The following is a 19998-nucleotide window of genomic DNA, read 5'->3' on the forward strand; positions in this document are numbered from 1 at the left end:
TCGTAAAACAAATGGCTTAAAAATACTAAACTGTGTTTAATTGAATTATTAAACATATGGGAATAGAATATACAGTATAGAAAACTGTTACGTCTGTGGAGAGTCCCCGTAAACTACATATGCGTGTGTGAAATAGAGAGAGAGAGTGAGAGAGAGAATTAAAAAGCATGATTAACGTTGCTAGAAACATCATATATCGCTCGCTGTTCCTGTCAGAGTTCAGCGAGTTTATCCTCCTGGTCAATAGTCCACATTCGCCGTGGCGCTGCCGTCTTCGTCTTTCTTCTTCTGTGGTTCCCTTTCGAGAGTACTCTCGTACTGCGTAAGCTAGCTTACGCTATGGGAAAAGGTCCCCTTTTCTCGAGAATATGAAGCCAAAAATTATCCTTAATTTTTAATAATGTAAAACGCAGTGCTGCAGCACAGCAGACCTAAGCGAAGCGGCTCTCGCGCTTATTGGCTGTGCTGTGGCAACTGCAGCAACCTATGGTGAGGCGGCGGAGAGGAACGAACCAATGGGGGCGCTTCGTGCCCATTGGACATCAGAGCGCGCCAAAATAGGCGTGGCTGGAACTATATAAGCCGCCGCTTTGCCATAGGGATAAGATTTCATCTCCTTCAGCGATCTCACCTGCACTTCGCTGTCTTCTCCGGAGAAGCCTCTACACGCCGTCGAAAAGCCTCTCAGCGGGATAGCACTGCAACGCAGATCTGAGGACGTCGGCTCGTGCTTCATCCCGACGCCGCCTTCAGCATTCGCTTCCTGCTGCGCCATCCGGCGTGACTATATCCTTTAAAAAGCTAAGTGTGTTTGCCGCTGCATCACACTTTTTCGCAAAAGAGCAAATTTCGAGGCGTTGTTTCAAATGCCTCGGGCCTGCGCTTCCTGCCGAGGCCCTCTGCCCAGCAAGGACCGCCACATCCTCTGTGTCTCCTGCCTGGGCCGCGAGCATGCTGAGAATGCACTCTCCAAGGGCGGCTGCCCTGAGTGCGACAACATGGCTATATCGACCCTGCGGGCTCGATTAGCTCAAACCAGCCACGACGCTCCACCCGCTCCGCCTCTTCTCTCTCAAGTGCCGCGTAAGAAACGCCGCGATCAGAGAATGCCTGAGCACACTGCTACACGTGAGCTCACGCCGGAACACTCCCCACGTGCCTCGCCTGCTCTCTCTCCTTCGCATGTCCTCTTCGTGGACGAGCAGCGCCAGTCTCTGCTCACCAGCGCCCCCTTCTCCTTCGGAGCGCCTGAGGCGGAAGAAGACAGACACGACAGCCTTTCTCTCGCCGCGTCCAGTAGTGAGGAATGGTCGGGCTCCATTGCGGACCCCCCCCCCCTCTACAGCCCCCAGCTGCACCGGACAACGCGCTGATATCGACACGGAGCTTACTCGCGTGCTTACAAGGGCTGTCAGCGACCTTCAGCTCGACTGGTCTCCTCCAGACGAGCCCGCTAAAAGCAGGCTGGACGAATGGTTCTTGCAGGGGCGCCCTTCGGCCCCTCCGCAAAGAAACGCCCCCTTCTTCCCGGAAGTTCACGATGAACTCACGAAGTCTTGGAAAGCCCCATTCTCCGCACGTTTGAAAACTTCTGTCTCGTCAGCGCTCTCCTCTGTCGACGGCGCCCGAGACCACGGTTACGAGAGCCTCCTCCCTCTCGAGGAGGCAATTGCTGCACACCTCTGCCCGCCCACAGCCGCAGGATGGCGGTCGAAGCCCGTGCATCCATCCAAACCGTGCCGCACCACCTCAGCTCTCGCTGGCCGAGCATACACCTCCGCTGGTCAAGCTGCTTCGGCTCTACACACCATGGCTGTGCTTCAGGTTTTTCAGGCCAGACTTCTCCGTAACCTGGACGAGTCTGCCCCAGATACCTATGATTTTAAAGATCTCCGCAGCGCTACTGATCTAGCCCTGCGTGCGACAAAGACCACAGCACAAGCGATCGGCCGAAGCATGGCAAGCCTCGCTGTTTTAGAGCGACACCTCTGGCTCACGCTCACGGAGATGAAAGACGCCGACAAATCCGCCTTTCTTGACTCTCCTATCTCTCCTTCCGGCCTCTTTGGCCAGTCGGTTAAGGGTTTCACTGAACGCTTCACTGAGGCTCAGAAGACGTCACAAGCAATGAGACACTTCCTGCCGAAACGCTCTAGCTCTGCTGCGGGACGCCGTAGAAATGCGCCGCCCCCTCAGACCTCGAAGCCATCGCAGCCAGACTTACAGTCTCGCCCAGCGACCAAAACCCAGCACCGCTCTCGCTCTACGAGCCGCAAACCGCCAGAGAGACGGGGACCTCGGCCCAGGATTGTGCTGAACCCCGAGCCTCCGAAGCCCTCCTGACCTTCGTGCTGAAAAGACCGTGGTTAAGTCCCACTGCGGCCGGACCACCACACAAGAAACCTCACATACTTCCTCCAATCCCCTCACTAAAGGCGGTTGGAGATGTCTATACTGCAGTAAACGAGCCTGTTACAATGCACGCACGCCTGCACACAAACGCCGCTTTCACGGCGACCTCAATAAAGCACAAAAAGAGCTTTTTCTATGTAGGCAGTGTGCCCACTACACAGTACGCACCCCTACATGTATACACACTCCCCCAAGTGTCACAAAAACACACTCGGGTCCCCTTTCATGCCCACCTTCCCGCTCGCGCCGGAGGTGCTCTAAATGTAGCGCGCGTGCCCACTTCTCAGTGCGCAACCCTACAAATAAGCGCTGTCACCACAGTGTCCCAAGCACAGCATACTCGAGCTACTGGTCCCCTCATAACAGGCGGCCAGTGCCCGAAGCACATTCAACCCATAGCCGCACGAGCCGCTGCATGGCAGGCCATCCCCCGGCATATCAAATTGGGTTTTGAATATAATAAAACGAGGTTACTCGCTCCAGTTCGCTCGCAGACCGCCGCGCTTTCGCGCCGTGGTCGAAACGAAAGTGAAAAGCGAAATGACACACGTCCTTCGCGCCGAACTGATAAACCTTCTTGCAAAAGGGGCGATAGAAACTGTCCCCCCTGCGCAGCGCGAGTCAGGCTTTTACAGCCGCTACTTCCTCGTACCAAAAAAGGATGGCGGTCTCAGACCCATCCTAGATCTCAGACGTTTGAACAAAGCGCTTATGACGCGATCGTTCAAAATGTTAACTACCAAACAAATACTCGCGCAAATTCGCCCGAGGGATTGGTTTTTCTCAGTGGATCTGAAAGACGCTTACTTTCACATTCAAATAGCACCTCATCACAGGCCATTCTTGAGATTCGCCTTCGAGGGGCAGACTTATCAGTACATGGTTCTTCCATTCGGCCTCTCCGTAGCGCCCCGTACGTTTACACGGTGCATGGATGCCGCTCTCGCACCCCTGAGAATGCGGGGAGTGCGAGTATTGAACTACCTCGACGACTGGCTAGTTTTAGCCCATTCCGAGGAACTACTGACGACACACAGATCCTGGATCATCAGCCATTTAGAATGCCTGGGTCTCACGATCAACACTGTCAAGAGCGCTCTGTCTCCCAGCCAGAGGATTTCCTTTTTGGGGATAGACATAGACTCTGTGACATGTACAGCGCGTCTGACGTCACAGCGCGCTCTCACTATTCAGCATCTAGCCGTGTCGTTCAAAGCCGGGTCTCTTTACCCGCTCAAACGATTTCAAGAAATGCTAGGTCTGATGGCATCAGCCTCTGCGGTTCTCAAACTGGGCCTGCTGCGCATGCGCCCACTACAACGCTGGCTGAGAGACCGTGTTCCAGCACGCGCCTGGATTTCCGGCCGCGCGCGCATCAAACCTCGGTTGGGGCGCCCTGTACGAGGGCAGGTCTGCCTCCGGCCTCTGGTCGAGCCCGGAGCGACTGTTACACATAAACTGTCTGGAGATGATAGCGGTCGAACTATCCCTGAAAGCTTTCCTCCCATTTTTAAAGGGCCACCACGTTCTGGTCAGATCAGACAACATGTCAGTGCTGGCCTACATAAATCGCCAGGGTGGTGTCAGGTCAAAAACCTTGCACACCCTGACCGAACGTCTTCTGACATGGGCACATTACAACCTGCGCTCGCTAGAGGCAGCGCATGTACCTGGCATCCTGAACCGGGGCCCGGACATGCTTTCCAGGGCGAATGTTTCCCCTGGGGAGTGGTCTCTTCACCCACAAACGGTTCAGTTGATGTGGAGCATCTTCGGCAGGGCAGAGGTCGACCTCTTCGCCTCAGAAGACAACGCTCATTGCCCAATATATTTTTCAAAGAGCAGGGACGCGCTGGCCCTCGATTGGCCCAGACGCCCGCTTTATGCCTTCCCACCGGTCGCGATGCTACCGCAGGTCATCGATCGGGTCAGGAAGAACAGATGTGCTATGCTGCTAGTAGCCCCACTCTGGACGACCCAACCTTGGTTCTCCGAGCTGATGCAGCTGTCCAGTACAGCCCCATGGCCAATACCGCTGCGGAAAGATCTCCTCACGCAGCTGAAGGGCGCGCTCTGGCATCCCCACCCCGAACTTTGGGCCCTTCATGTATGGCCCCTCAACGGGTACCCGGGAACCTCCCTGAGGGAGTGTTAAAGACCATTACGGAAGCCAGAGCGCCCTCAACCAGGCGCCTTTACGCGCAGAAATGGTCAGTGTTCTCCACCTGGTGCGGGACATGGAACCTAGACCCTCACTTATGTGACGTGACGGAGATACTCTCCTTCCTACAGGAGCGTTTAGATGCGGGCAGATCCCCGTCTACGCTCAAAGTGTATGTGGCAGCCATTGCAGCTTCTCATGCTCCGGTGGCCGGCCTATCACTGGGAAAAAACGAACTGGTCATTCGTTTCCTTAAGGGAGCTCGTCGGATGAACCCTCCCCGACCCCCTTCAATCCCTTCCTGGGACCTGTCTACGGTCCTAGAGGCCTTAAAGGGCCCCCCTTTTGAACCGCTTCAGTCTGTCGACATGAAGCTTCTTTCGTTCAAAACCGCTTTTCTACTGGCTCTGGCCTCAGTCAAGCAAGTGGGAGATTTACATGCGCTATCTGTAAGCGCTGACTGTCTCGAATTTGGGCCGAAAGCGACGAAAGCAACACAAGCTTCATCTGCCCCGTCAGGGCTCTCAAAACCTATATTGCGCGCTCCGCCTCATTCAGGAGGTCGGACCAGCTCTTCATATGCTTTGGTGGGCGCACCCGAGGTCTCGCCACCACGAAGCAAAGCCTATCGCGATGGATAGTAGACACTATCTCGCTGGCTTACAAATCTAAGGGCCTGCGCTGCCCGTTCGGCATCAGAGCCCATTCCACCCGAGGTATGGCCTCATCATGGGCGTGGTCCTGTGGGATACCACTGGATGATATCTGTGCGGCGGCAGGCTGGGCCTCTCCGTCCACATTTATTAGATTCTATAATCTGCAAGTCCCTGCCCTGCAGGCCAGGGTACTTTCTATATAGACGTGCTAAGCCTTATCACGTCCCCCTTTTTTAGTTCCCTATATAAAGCTCACTAAGGTTGGCTGTTGGGACTGGGATTTCTCCTGCTATAAAGCCCCGGGCTCTCGCCTCGGGCTGTGACAGGTCGAAGTTCCCGAGCACGCACGGCGTTTTACATTGTGTTCCCATAGCGTAAGCTAGCTTATGCAGTACGAGAGTACTCTCGAAAGGGAACGTGCTCGGTTACTGACGTAACCTCGGTTCCCTGAGATGAGGGAACGAGTACTGCGTAAACTGCCGTGCTATGTGCTCGGATCGGGTGATCGCTTCAGTCGATTTAAAACCTGATCCCTATGGCAAAGCGGCGGCTTATATAGTTCCAGCCACGCCTATTTTGGCGCGCTCTGACGTCCAATGGGCGCGAAGCGCCCCCATTGGTTCGTTCCTCTCCGCCGCCTCACCATAGGTTGCTGCAGTTGCCACAGCACAGCCAATAAGCGCGCGAGCCGCTTCGCTTAGGTCTGCTGTGCTGCAGCACTGCGTTTTACATTATTAAAAATTAAGGATAATTTTTGGCTTCATATTCTCGAGAAAAGGGGACCTTTTCCCATAGCGTAAGCTAGCTTACGCAGTACTCGTTCCCTCATCTCAGGGAACCGAGGTTACGTCAGTAACCGAGCACGTTTTCCTAGTTCATGTTTGGTCAACTTCAGATAGATCAACAAATCGGCTCTCAAACTGATTGAATTTCGGACTCAGTGTGCAAAGGCCTTCACTGAGAAACAGCTCAACTTTCACTTTCGTCTTATAATGTTATGTGCTAATAAATGTCTAAAAATACAGTGACAAGACATTACATCTGTTTTATAACATTTTGCGCTTAGAAAATAAACAGAAAACCTTAATATTTTAATCATTTATTTAGCCTAGCCTAGTAAGTTGATAGTCTAATAAATAAGTTATAGTATTAAATTATCGTGTGTAATAGTAGGCTAGGCTATATAGATTCTCACAAAAGATAAAATTGTTTACTTTATTATTGTACCTCAAATTGCTTTTCATTTATTAATATAGGCTACAACAAATATTTTGAATAGAATTTTAGGCTATGCAATAATATCTATAAGTTTTTTTATCAAAAAGTACAAAATACAAAAACCTGTGAGCTCAATAACCTGCTTGACCAAAGTTTACTCTTCTGATAAGGTTTTCCTTATCCATGAACCCATTCAAGGATTATGGTCTTGAGAATAAAGTAATCTGTCCTAACGTGCCATTAAATGGGGTATTAGTATGGAATATTTCTGAACTTGTTGAAAGATTATTGGAGGGCTGGGGAAAAAATGTGAAGAAAGACTTATAGCAATGATATAAATGTTTTTATCAGAGAAAATGTTTGTTCTTTTATACAGATTTATACAGACAGATATAAAGATCCAATAAAAAAAAGTGGACATAGGAGTGTACATTCATAGATTTAAGATGAAAATAAGTGACAAATTTTCTGTAAATTCTACAGAATTAACCGCTGTAATAGAATTGCAATGAGTAGAACAGATTAAGCCAAATAGGACCGTAATTTGCTCTGATTCTTAAACAGCTCTTAAAAGTATAATGTCAAAAAACTTATAGTCCTGCTAGTGGAAATTTATACTGTATAGACTGAAAGTAGAGGGTATAATTTTGTTGGGTTCCAGTGTCCTGACATTTTATCCTACCCATCATATTTTCCTGAAGCGCACATCAGTATCGCTTCCTTTTTCTTATGCTAAACAATGGTTTTTAATGTATCTGCATTGCTGTAAGGGTAGGTTTAGGGTTGGGGTAGGTGTAGACTTTAATAAAAACAGGTAGAAAAAAATATTTATTGTTGGTTTCCTGTAACTGTATCCCTTCTAGCTACAACCGCGAATATAATACATAATTACTGTATTTGCATTACTGTAATGGTAGATTTAGGGTTGTGGTAGGTGTAGACATCAATAAACCATAACTTTACAGTAGCACTTTTTGTTGTCGAATTGTTTTACCAACTGTTTTAATGGGAGGTAGGAAAATCTGACAGGGTAGGACAAATCGACAGAACACCGGCACATATCGGTATAGTAAGAAATGAAACAGCTGATAAGTTAGCAAAGGAAGCATTAAAGAAAACTTGGTGGATGTTAAGGCACCTTTGGGAAGAAGTGAGATAAAACCAATGATTAACAGGAAAGATGTAACAAAGATGAGAGAACAGCAGCTTATGATGTTGTAAAATCATTTTGGGGAAAAAAGAACAGTTTTATGGAAGGCATAGAAAGGAAGAAGTAATGATTTCTAGATTAAGGATGGGACATACACAGCACTAAATTCTACACCTGCATTAAAGGGGAAGCATGAAAATGGTATGTCTGATGAATGTGATGTTTCTGAAAAAGTAAAGCCAGTGCTTTAAATTTGATGATCCGCATTAAAGTATTTTTAGTAGGCTAATATAAGGAATAGGCTAGTAAACATTGTGAACCTTCTAGGAAAGGGTCTGAGTGATAATGAGATGTGGTTTTAACATTTTTAGAGCTTACAGGACGAGACCACAGGATTTATGACTAAGGGTGTACTCACACTAGCCAGTTTGAACCGTGCCCGAGTGCGTTTGACCACCAAAGCGCGGTTCGTTTGACTAGTGTGAGTGCTCCGTACCGTGCCCGGGCGCGGCTCGATTGGCCGGCCCTGGCCCGCTTAGAAGAGGTGGGCCAGAGCACGGTTCAGTTGGACTCGGGCGCGGTTCGCATGCAGTGTGAGCGCTAACCGTGCTGGAGCACGGAACAGGACGCGTGGCGTCACGGTTTTGCGACGCTCCAAAAGCTCAGCTGGTTCCTTGCAAACCTCCTCGTACGAGCAGCACGATTGCGTGAAAATTTTCGCGCCACTAAGGCGACACATCTGTTTAACAACAGGCTGTGAGAGAGCTGTGGACCACCGTGGACCAAACGACACAAAATTATCCACAAAGAAAACAGAGCGATGGACTCCATTGTGTTCAGAGAGCGCCGCTCTTCCTGTTTATCCCGAAACCGTCGCAGCATAATGACGTAAGCGTGCTCCGGCACGAATGCTGAAACCGAGCGCCAACCTCCCGCTCTCTCTCGTGAGGCCAATAAGGAAGTGACTAAAACTGCAATTCATCGACTGGCCGCTTGAGGCTGGCTGCAAAAGGGAGTCAGTCCCATAGACTCCCCATGTTAAAATGCCCAACTTTACAGCAGGAAAAAACATGTTTACAGCCAGGTTCAAAAAATGATTTTGGTCTAAATAGCTAATTTTGCCATTCATGACAACTGTGAGGGGGGTGAATTTTTTTATAACTCATCCGTTTAAATTATATCAAGACTTAAAGTTCTGCCTAATTAAGGGCGTGGCCACTTGAGTGACAGGGAGATTGCCGCTGCTGACACTGCCGTCGCGCTAGGTGGGCGTGGCTACAGCAACTAGCTCCCGCTTTTTTGCCCATTTTTGATTGTCCGGGAGAGTCGCATTGTGACGCGCTGCCAAGATGGCGACGGCCCGCTCTACACAGTTTAGGCTTCAAAAATTCTCTTCAGTAGTCTACGGGTGACGTCACGGACACTACGTCCATATTTTTATACAGTCTATGGTTGAAACCCTATGTGAGTGCAGGCCAGAGGGGGAGGGGGGACAATCGTACTCGGGCCCGGTTCATGGCAACCGTGCCTAGTGTGAGTACACCCTAAAGTGTCTGAGGATGAGGATCATGACTGCTCATCTCGGATGTTGGGGAGCCCAGTGCGGTGCGGAAGCTGGAGGAACTGAACCACGCAGCGCCTGCTGAAGCTTGGGCTCTGGTCATCTGGGGTGGGTGGGCCATTACAAATTATTATTATTTTTTTATTATTTTTTTGACAGCAATACAGATTCATCACCTATGAGCGTAAGATATAGGCATACAGTAGGTGGCGGTAATACTCCTAAGGAGTGAACGGCCATTGAACAAAAAGAAGAAGAAGAAGTGGTAAACTTCCGGGCATGGCGGAGAAGAAAATAGCCGGTAAGTGTCCTTTTCGTTTAAACTTCTGTAGCCTATCCTTTGGCTGATAACAGTGCATGGCAAAAATAACCTAATTAATTAATCGCAATGATTGTCAATATGCCACCAAACATGTGAACAGTCCTGCCATGCGTTGCTTTTTTCTTACCATGTAAACTCCGCTGTAGTTCACATTCAGACGACTTGTCCTCCTCAGTTCGCTCGCAGGATCCCAATCAGCGGCGCGTGCTGGACAGCGCGACGCGCCAGCGCCGTTTAACCCGCCAGCTCGAGGCGCTCGAGAAAGACAACTTCCAGGACGACCCTCACGCGAGCCTCCCGCAGCTCGTCAAGCGGCTGCCGCAGTTCGACGAGAGCAACGAATCCGGTAACGAATCGAGTCGGTTTTATGCGTCAGTCCCCATCTTTCTGCTCGTATTAAATCTTTCTTTGCGAACTGTAACCGACGCTGACTGTTGTGTTGTCTGTATTGTTCTCGCCTGATGATTTTTATTTTTCAAGGCAAGCGGAGGAAGAAGACCAGAGGTGATCATTTTAAACAGAGGTTCCGCAAAAACTTCCAGACTCTTCTGGAGGAGGAGGTAACGCATGTCCCTCACTAGTACTCCGTGCTGAGAAACATCCAGAGGGAAACTCTCGCACACTTTTCTTGGGTGAATGCATGACATATTTAGAAAAACAATAACATAAAAGACATAACGCTTTAAGATCTTTAAAATATAAATGCTGACCGTTAAGCACTCTTGTTACTGTTATTCTGAAAAGGCTGTAATTTAAAGTGTAAAGTCATAATTAACGCTAATACAGTAATTAGTACTACTATTAAGAACTTTTAGTTAAAAAAAGTCTTCAAAAGTAAAATGTCTGTAAACGATTTCAAAATATTTGTTATAAAAATGGGCTTAAACAGCTTATTTCTTCTTCTATTTTTGGAATCCTGGATATGTTTTTGTACCTCTTACTCACGTTTTCTCTTTCAGGACTTGAGTGTTAGTGAGGGTCCAAACTATCTGACTGCATGTGCTGAGCCCTCCAAGTTTCCTCAGCGACATTTCTGTGCTGTGTGCGGCTTCCTATCAAACTACACTTGTGTGTCATGTGGAGCTCGATACTGCTGTGTCCGATGTTTAGGAACACACCATGAGACCAGGTAACACACTCGCTCACACATGTGTGGGTGGAAGGCAAAACACTTCTTAACAGAAATACCAGATAATAGCAAACACAAAGAATTATGTTACCAAACACACTAACACCACAAGAAAAGGTAACATTAATCAAACAATTGAGCTAAAAATGAAAATTCTGTCATTGTTTACCCCATGTAATTTCCAAACCTGTATGACTTTATTTTCTGTGGGAAGAAAATATTTTAAAGAATGTTTACCAAGAAGAAAGTTATGAAGGTTTAGAACAGTAGGAGGGTGAGTAAATGACAACAGAATTTTCATTATTCATTTGAATGTATAGTTCGCTCCAAAATTTAAATTGTGTCATTAATTATTCATCCTCATGTTTTCCAAACCTGTGAGAACTTCGTTCATCTACGGCGTGCATTGTGGGACTCTCATGAGTGCACGGAAGAGAAAAAATTGTTGAAGTCGTTTTTCTTCAGTTTACGCACAAAATCTATTCTCATAGCTCCATAAAATTACAGTTGAACCACTAATGTCACATGGAGTATTTCAACAATGCTTTTAATACCTTTCTGGGCCTTGAACGTGTCAGTTGAGTTGTCTATGTAGTGTCAGAAAGCTCTCGCATTTCATCAAAAATATCTTAAAGGACATCTTAAAAAGAACATTATTTTGTGTATTTGGTGTAATGCAATGTGTTTGGGGTTTAAGGTAAAAAAAAAAAACATTTTCCACATACTGTAGATTATTGTCTCTCCTTTATGCCCTGCCTTTCTGCATCGTTTTTTATTTAAAAAATCATTCTGACAAGAAAGGAGTGCTCTGATTGGCCAGCTATCCAGTGCATTGTGATTGGTCGAATACCTCAAACGTGTGATGGACATGTTATGCCCCTTAACATTACTGTGATGCCATGTCCCGGCACAACGAGACAAAACCAATAAAACCCATTACAAACGAGGCATATGTTGTACCCAGTGGGGACATAATTACTGATAATAATGACTTATCACGCCATGTAAACATAAAACCATTTTTGCAATTGTGATCAGTGCTACTCTACACTGCTCAAAACTTGCATTTGATTAGTAAGTGACAAATTCTTTAAATATAAAAACATACTTATAGGCTGTGAGTCAGAAGTGCCAGACTGTCCTTGCAAAGTTGGAATTGCCCCACTTTATAGAAACAGCCTTGTAGGCTACTCTCCCAGGAAATAGTCCTCCATAAAATTTTTTGTAAATACAAATTAACCTCTGATTTCTAGTTATGTCCTCTTTTAGAAAGCCAAACAAAGTAGTTTTGCTTTCATACTGAAACACAAAGTGACACAAAAACAACTCCAGGACATGGCTGAGTCAGCAACAATACTACAGCGAGAATCAAAGTTACGCCTTTCTTTGTGTAAACATTTTGGCGGTGTTATGCAAATCTTCCCACACAGTGATGTAGACATGTGGGGGCATTTAAACGATGTGTTTTAGGAAGGCGTGGATGATTCTTAACTTTTATAAACAAAATCTCTTTGGGTTTGAGACTTTAGTCTTTGCAACTTTAGGGATTTTATCTATGCACAAACAGCTTGTAACACTCCAAAGTGAAAGGAAAACTTGAAATCGCATCATATGACCCCTTTAATGACAACTTTGATCCTGCAGTGTGACATGATCATCATGTTCATACAGTCTGACAAGTAAGAATTGCAAAGGACTATTAAAAATCTTAAGATGAAAGAAGGTCTTACGAGTTTGGAATGACATGAGGGTGAATAATTAATTACAGAATTTTCATTTTTGGGTGAACTACAGTATCCTTTTAAAATCAAGATGAAAGACCTTTAAAATTGATCAAATACTTAAGGTGGCATATGGTAAAGTAATAGTGCTAGGCTGGATTGAAATTAATTGCGTTCCTTGTCTTTTCAGGTGTCTAAAGTGGACGGTATGATTTGTTCCCAACTGAACTATCAAAATCAAAACAAGCTTATGGGTCAAACTGCACACTTACAAGTTCCTCAGACACATCACAGTTATTTGCCTGCACAAACATATTAAGTTAAAATAATCTGTCATCTCTGCACCTCTTTATACAACAAATAGGCTGCACTAAATTTGAAATTTCACATAATATGATGAAGCATATAAAGTGTTTGTCAAAAAATGAGGAGCTGTTCTAGTATTGTAATAAGAGTTAATTCTATGGCAAGCTTTGGCTTGTTCTTAAATAGAGAATGCGAAAAGAAAAACTGCTATTTAAGTGTTTTGGAGTAAATGACCACCATTGGCAGAAAGGAAGAACTCGAATCTTACGGTTACAAAAGTTACAAAATGTTTGTTAAAAAGCAAAATGCCTATTCAGAGATTTCTTTATAAAAATTAAAGGAACCTGCAGCAGTTACAATGGTTTCTGTATATGAAATTTTGTAATTCAACACAAAGTATTGCATTTGTATGTAAATATGTATAAATAATTGCTTCTCTTACAGTTATAAAATGTTGTTGTCTGAAACAAATAAATGACCGGAATTGGTAAAAATTTGCTTGTTTTATGATTTGTTTTGCAAGAAGAAAGGTATTTTCAAGACTTTGCCCTTTAAAATGCCACTGATGAATAAAAAAAAAGCATTAATATGCAGGTATAAATCATTCATATTTCTTATTTTAATATAATTATTAGCTGTAAATTCTATTTTCATACTTTTTTAAAAATACCCTTTATACATATTTTCAATACGTGCATTAAAATGTTTTAAATGTCCATCACTGTGATAAAGTTGATAAATCCTTTCTTTTTGGATGAATACTTTTTTTTGTGTGTGTGTGTGTTATTTTATAGCACATATGCAGCTCCATAGGAAGAGAGTATCATTCTGTTTAAGATCCCAAACTGCATTCATTCATTTGGTCCACTCTTAGCTTTTGTGCATCATTTTGGAGAACCAAAAACCTATACCGTTCACATGAAAACAATACAGAAATAAGTATATTTTAGTCCCACATCATAATTCCAGCAGCTGTTTCAATAACTTTGTGCTTTCCAACATTTCTAAATGAAGCGCAGCTCGTGTGTGTCAGCCAGTCCACAGCTGGTTTTGTGTCTGTGGAAAAGTTCAGACAGAGCCTTCATGTATAAACTGTGGTAATGATCCACCTGTTCCCGCGATGGACTGTCAACCTGAGGCACAGTAATGGGACGGCCCACTGAAAGAGACAAAAGACCAATGCATTCATAGAACATAGCATAAAGATAAAAAAAGGTTTCTATGAACAACATATTGATTCTTTATAAAAACAATAATCATAAAAATATGATGTGAAATGCAAGTGTTTTGAACTGACCCACAGTGGTGACGGGGTGTCTGTATGGCAGAAGCAGCCAGCGCCCCCCAGTGAAGAGACATGGGGCAAAACCCATAATTCTCTTAAAAAGAGCCTGCAGCCGTCGACCAACACTGCCCTCGGACAGAACCACCTGTGGGAACAGCTCGTTCTCACCAAAGGAGTACACAGGAACCAGGTCAGCCCTGAGTGAATAGCAACAAGACACAGGAGATGTAGTCAAACATGTTAAAATGAGAAAAGTTTTTCATGAGTTGGCAGCTGCTGCTTATAATGTGTGTGCTTTTTAGCATTTTGAGTTTATTTGAGCTTATTTTTATTCATAAATAATAAGAAGAATGTGAATATGTATATTCATTGTATTATTATTACTATAGTAATTTCAGTCATCTGGTGGCCCCCTTGGAAGTTTGCTGAGGCCCCATAGTGGGCCCCGATCTCTGGTCGAGAACCACTAGTTTAAGTTTATTTCAGTCAATCTTCTTGTCTTGTTCTGGTCTCTTTCTTACCCATGTTCAAGGGCCAGTCGTACAAAACCCTTCCTGTGTTTCATGACTAAAGTGTTTACTCCTGGAGATGAGGTAAGTGATTCCTCTGCCCCACCAATGATGATGACTACAGCATTACCCACACCAGTACGGCTCAGCAAGTAATCTAAACTCTTCTTACTCACAGGCAACAGACCTGAGAAAGAGAAATAGATGGAGATACACTTCATCCTTTTCAATGTCGTCTTCTCTCTCATTGAGTCTCAATTTAACTTTCGTTTCTGACCTGCAGACAAAATATACTCTCTGAGGAGAGGAAGGCGGAATAGTCCAGCCAGAATTGCAAGCGTGGGGCGTATTCCAGGAAAGGTTTCTGCAAATCCATTCCGGTCTGTGCTGAAACACGAGAAGGCTCCCACACACATGATGCCATGGGGGTGACAACCCAAAATATAGTTCTTACTGGGATTTAATTCAGCAGTCTTTACTAGCTGAAGGAATGGAAAGTCAAAGAAGGATAGAGAGAAAAAAAGGGGTGGGATACACAAAAAATTCAAGAGTTAAAGTCAAAGAACAACTGATATGTTATGTCAATTACTGGGTGTAATGTTTACCTTCACAGGAAAATAGTCTCTGTAGTGTTTCCATACTTCCCAGCTTCTCACAAACTTTGTTCGTCTGCCACCTAGTGGACACAGAAAATATTAACATTTTGACACAATATTTTGAATTCTGTCAGACAGTGAAAGCTGTTTTAAGAATGAGGCTTAATTGAATTATTTGATCTTAGTTTAACCTGTGAATTTAGATGGATAGTTCACCCTAAAAATGACAACTCTTTAGACTGATCATTTTGATATGACTGATCATTTTCTCACCCTCATGTCTTTATAAACCTGTGTGATTTGGTTTTTTCTGTAGAACAGGTAAGATATTAGGATGAATGTTGGTAACCAAACAGATTTAGTGAAAAAAAAACATTACTCAGAATGTCTTACCCAAACCAGAAAAGTAAGTCATACAGGTTTTTAATGACACGAGTGAGTAAATGATTACATTATTTTAATTTTTAGGGTACTATCCATTTAACCTTCTACACATTCTTTTGTGTGTACTGTTAAGAGTAAAAATGTGTGTTGTTATGATGGGTTGACCTCTTTCGGGTGTGTGCCAATCATAGATCTGCCATGAGAAGTAGAGTGTGGGAATGAGCCACAGAGAGGTGAACATCAAATAGATCATCAACAGCAGACAGGCCGTTCCTGCCAACACACACATTCAGAGTTAGTTATAATGTTACAGTGTCAATCTGACACACAATGGGAGGCCTCATGGAAATTTCTATTCAGCACCCAAAAGTATATATTTTTCTGTGTGTGTGTACAACAGGTTTTACCTAAAAACAGAAATGAAAGCACCCATTGTAAAACACTTATATCCTCGATGAACTCCTTCCACTGAGACTTGTCCTCCTTCCCCTTTAACTCTGAAACTGGAAAAAAGAGAGGAGAAAACAGATTAAGGTTGGTAACACATTCTTCTCAAATTTCTTGTAACTGCTGATCACACGTCACCCCAGATGAACTGTTATTTGAGCAGGCCATCTAATTCGCTAAAATTACAGAAGCAAATGTTAAAAAAGAATTTTGTCAAATGTCACATTTTAATAACATTGGAGATTTCAAAAAAATATTTGCAACCAGGCAAAAGTATTCGAACCAGTGACCTGAACCTGTGCAGACATCAGTCTTCAGATTGACCCACTGTAGATCTGTGTCATACATATTATTGCATATTATACATACATATTACATATACAAATATATTTACTGGGCAATCTGGACGTCACATTTCAGCAGGCAGCAGGTTCAGAAATTAACCAGGGCTCAGCACAAAAAGGCCACAGAAAGTCACTAAAATGCCCAATAGATCTAAAATGTTGGGGCAGAAAAATGGCCTGTAGTGAATGTCTGTTTATTATCTATTGCCTAACATTCGATATGTTCATTCAATATGTTATATTCTGTTACAGTCCTTATGTAATTATTGGCTTATTGTCTCTGCAGATGCTAGCAACATAGCTGTCCGATGACTGTAACTGATGTGAGTGATTTTGAATGTGTAGCTAATATAAGAGGTTTTCTTTATTGGGCTTGACTAGTACTGGACTTAAAACCATGATTACGTGGACAGTAGTGGGCTGTATGATCTAATACAGAAACCTTCTAATTAAATCAAATAGATTCTAGCAGCTCCTATATTTCATTATATCTTGATAATTATTTACAGCTATTTGATAAAAGCCAGATTTTTTAGATTTTCAATTGAAATGTTGTGTCTTTTGTATAATTTGAGGGGGAAAAAGTCTCTGAAAATCAATTACAGATATTACTAATAAGATAAAAAATATTGGCACTTAAAGTGATACTCCACCCCAAAATGAAAATTTCGTCATTAATCACTTAACCCCATGTCGTTCCAAACCCGTAAAAGCTTTGTTCATCTTCTGAACACAATGTAAGATATTTTGGATGAAAACTGGTAGGCTTGTGACTGTCCCATTGACTGGCAAGTAAATTACACTGTCAAGGTCCAGAAAAGAAAGACATATTTGAATAGTCCGTCTGCCATCAGTGGTTCAACCGTAACATTATGAAGCATTATCTCCTTTGTGTCTCTCCGCATCATTGTAGTCCTATTTTGGAGAATATCCAATGTATTCTGTGTCATCCACGACACGTCTTCTATGTGTATTTATGCTATGATTTGAACAAAAACAGTGCATCGGTGCAGCACGGCAGACACAGAATAGCATACGCTACTTGCGTCCAGCAGATATTCTCCAAAATGGTGCTCGATGCAGAGAGACACAGACAAATTGTTGAATATAGTTGTTGTTGTTTTTTCTACGCGTACAGAAAGTATTCTCGTCACTTCATAACATTACGGTTGAACCACTGATGGAAGATGGACTATTATGGCAATGCTTTTCATACTTCTCTGGACCTTGACAGTGTAATTTACTTGACAGTCAATGGGACAGTCACAAGCCTCTCGGATTTATCCAAAATATCTTAAATTGTGTTCTGAAGATGAACAAAGCTTTTATGGGTTTGAGATGACATGTGGGTAAGTGATTAATGACAAAATTCTTGGTAACACTTTCTATGAAGCCTGTATATATAAAATATTATAAGGGTATTTATCAATATCAAACTGATATTACAATAAAGATAGTACACATTCATCTTATCTGATCTTATGGCTGTTTTTTATGTTTTTAATTATTATTTTTATTATTATTACTACTTATAATTGGGCTTTGACTGCTTTAAGTAAAGTAGCATCAGAAAAATGGCAAAAATTACAGAAATGTAATCCATTTTAAAAGTGGAGGCAACATGTTCATTGTGTTCTAAATCATCATACTCTTAAAAGCTATAACCACAAATAAGTAAATATTGTAATATATTAAAACTGTTCTTATGAATATTCATGAGATGATGCAACATATTATACTTTTTTTTATAATGCATTATGCATTCATTATAATGCCTTAAGAATACCCTTATAATGTATTATAAATATGGGCTTCATAGAAAGTGTACCAAATTTTCATTTTAGGGTGGAGTATCTTTTTAATTTGTATTTTTTTCTGACAGCGGTAGGTGTGAGTGCAACTTCAGCAGAGAGCCTAGACCTACTTCTGTGACCAGGGATGTGTTGAACTTGAAGAAGGCCCCATCCTAAACATTTTAAAAGGTTTGTTTTATTTGGCAAAACAATGTGTTTGTGTCTCAATGTGGTGTCATGTTGTTCCTCAGTCAGAAAATCACCTTCAATTCAAGATGTAGACTTTGGGTGTACATAAACCGTAGGTATGGTAGCATACACAATGAAAAAAAAAATTTAAAGAACATTTTAAGTTTACTGTAAATTATTATAAATGTGTATTTATTATTCCAATTATATAATTGCTTACAATTACTGTGAAAATCAGAAATTGTCTTATCAGTTATATGGTGTGATGTTTTATATAACATTTTAGGTTTTGTACATGTTTGTAACATTAAGTTTAGGTAATGTTACCCTGATGTTATTGTGTGGATAATGCTATACACTGTTTGCTGTATTTTGTCTATACAGTTTAATAAATATTGCTCTTAAAATGGCCACATTTTAATTAACTTTAATTCAGCATGCAGCATTCCATTTTGCAATCTGTCTTTATGGTGCTTATCAGCATCACAATCTAGATATATAGAACTTCAAATAGATAGCCAAATTAACATAATATCGTTAACGATGTTGGATATAGTTATCCCAGAATGCCTCTCATTAATCATTAAATAGCCGAATTTCAACGTGGCATTCGAAACCAACTCGTTATAGGTAAAGATGACTAAAGGACGTGTCATCGAATATGTAGGCTACAAATCTGACATCTTGACCCAACTTAGAGCAGTGATATTGTGTAATGTGAGCTTCCAGAAATTCGAATGTATTGCATGTATTTATTTTTTAAATTGCGAAATATGTACACTACTTCTGCATACTTACAACGTTTAGTGTTACGACAGTGTAACGACAGACCAATACGATAATTCTATTTAAACATTTAGGCCTACTGATTAACAAGATTTACACACATAATCTTAACAACTTTTCGGTTAAAGCTACATTTGAAATCAATTTCAAATTTCCTGGCTAACATTTGAAATGTTGTCGTACATTTGAAATCATTTTCTAATGTGTTAGAGAGTATCCTTCTCCAGTCAAATCCTGTACTGTACTGAAATTCGTGAGAGCCTACCGTTATCTGTTCCCATTAAATGGCCAATTTTAGTGATTCCTGTAGCAAACGATTCCTCTTCCACACCTTCCCCGATAGAAGCCTCTCTTGTTTCTTGTTTGCACTTTGATCGGTTCAATTGTTCAAATAGATAACGATTCATTTTCTAATCGCGTCATTGTAAATGTATGTGGGCACTTAAGGAACTGGCTATCTGGTTTTTATCTCCAACCACTTACGAATCCGCGTCCGCATGACTGAAAGCCGTGGAAGTCACCCTTTTCCTTAACAGAAATCGTAAACAATAAACAAATCTTCGAGTCTTTGTTGGCATGCATAGACAACGAATACGCCAGAAACGCCTACTCTTATGTCAGAATAAGACACAGGATCGCGAGATATCGTTTAAATACCCCTGCTACGCGGAAGGGCCAGCGGCGCAGTTTTGTTGAATGAACACTCCTCGCGCGCGTGGGACATCTGTAGGAGGGTGGAGCGAATGTGCGCGCGCATGCAACGCAGAACGCACAAGCGCTGCATTTAAAAAATGTTACCTAGTGCTTGCCACTTGTTGCTTCTTGATGTTCTTAGGAAATATGGCGTTGTTGCTCTTTTCAAAGAAAACCTGTTTTTCTAGTCAAAAGGTGAACCTTATAGATTGATATACAATATTTTCTTATAAATAAGTAACCAACATCCAGTAGCTATTCAATTTTTAATATCAGTGATAGGCATAACCTATATTAGTCAAGTCAGTTGTATTTATATAGCGCTTTATACAAAAC

The 19998-nt window shown here is 42.8% G+C and overlaps 2 protein-coding genes across 4 annotated transcripts; one reads left to right on the plus strand and one right to left on the minus strand.

Annotated features, from left to right (window-relative positions):
* Positions 1–9342: 9342 nt before the first annotated feature.
* znhit1 (zinc finger, HIT-type containing 1) lies at positions 9343–12650 on the plus strand. Of its 2 annotated transcripts, none has more exons than XM_059550377.1 (5): positions 9343–9459; positions 9656–9838; positions 9961–10040; positions 10440–10609; positions 12521–12650. In XM_059550377.1, exons 1-5 carry the CDS (start codon positions 9438–9440, stop codon positions 12540–12542), a joined length of 477 nt encoding a protein of 158 aa, XP_059406360.1. In that variant the 5' UTR covers positions 9343–9437; the 3' UTR covers positions 12543–12650. The 2 variants fall into 2 exon arrangements, with proteins under 2 accessions (XP_059406360.1, XP_059406361.1); XM_059550378.1 differs by having other exon boundaries at positions 9656–9826.
* Positions 12651–13233: 583 nt separating this feature from the next.
* On the minus strand, positions 13234–19708 carry LOC132141128 (diacylglycerol O-acyltransferase 2-like). 2 transcript variants are annotated; one of them, XM_059550380.1, is made up of 8 exons: positions 19235–19708; positions 15818–15913; positions 15576–15683; positions 15036–15106; positions 14708–14912; positions 14443–14617; positions 13938–14118; positions 13234–13795 (listed from the first exon to the last, which is right to left on the minus strand). In XM_059550380.1, exons 1-8 carry the CDS (start codon positions 19374–19376, stop codon positions 13718–13720), a joined length of 1056 nt encoding a protein of 351 aa, XP_059406363.1. In that variant the 5' UTR covers positions 19377–19708; the 3' UTR covers positions 13234–13717. The 2 variants fall into 2 exon arrangements, with proteins under 2 accessions (XP_059406363.1, XP_059406362.1); XM_059550379.1 differs by having other exon boundaries at positions 13934–14118; positions 19235–19704.
* Between the last annotated feature and the right edge of the window lie 290 nt (positions 19709–19998).

The sequence above is a fragment of the Carassius carassius genome, chromosome 5 (assembly GCF_963082965.1).
Source record: "Carassius carassius chromosome 5, fCarCar2.1, whole genome shotgun sequence".
Taxonomy (NCBI): domain Eukaryota; kingdom Metazoa; phylum Chordata; class Actinopteri; order Cypriniformes; family Cyprinidae; genus Carassius; species Carassius carassius.

Bases quoted from the DNA above. Each gene is read 5' to 3' on its own strand.
- znhit1 (XM_059550377.1), top strand. From the start codon at position 9,438: ATGGCGGAGAAGAAAATAGCCG. The intron at 9,460-9,655 runs GTAAGTGTCCTT...TGTCCTCCTCAG, and splicing joins GGCGGAGAAGAAAATAGCCG to TTCGCTCGCAGGATCCCAAT. The intron at 10,610-12,520 runs GTAACACACTCG...TTGTCTTTTCAG, and splicing joins GGAACACACCATGAGACCAG to GTGTCTAAAGTGGACGGTAT.
- LOC132141128 (XM_059550379.1), bottom strand. From the start codon at position 19,376: ATGAATCGTTATCTATTTGAACAATTGAACCGATCAAAGTGCAAACAA. The intron at 15,914-19,234 runs GTAGGCTCTCAC...TCTTTTTTCCAG, and splicing joins TTTAATGGGAACAGATAACG to TTTCAGAGTTAAAGGGGAAG. The intron at 15,107-15,575 runs GTCAACCCATCA...TGTGTCCACTAG, and splicing joins TTGGCACACACCCGAAAGAG to GTGGCAGACGAACAAAGTTT.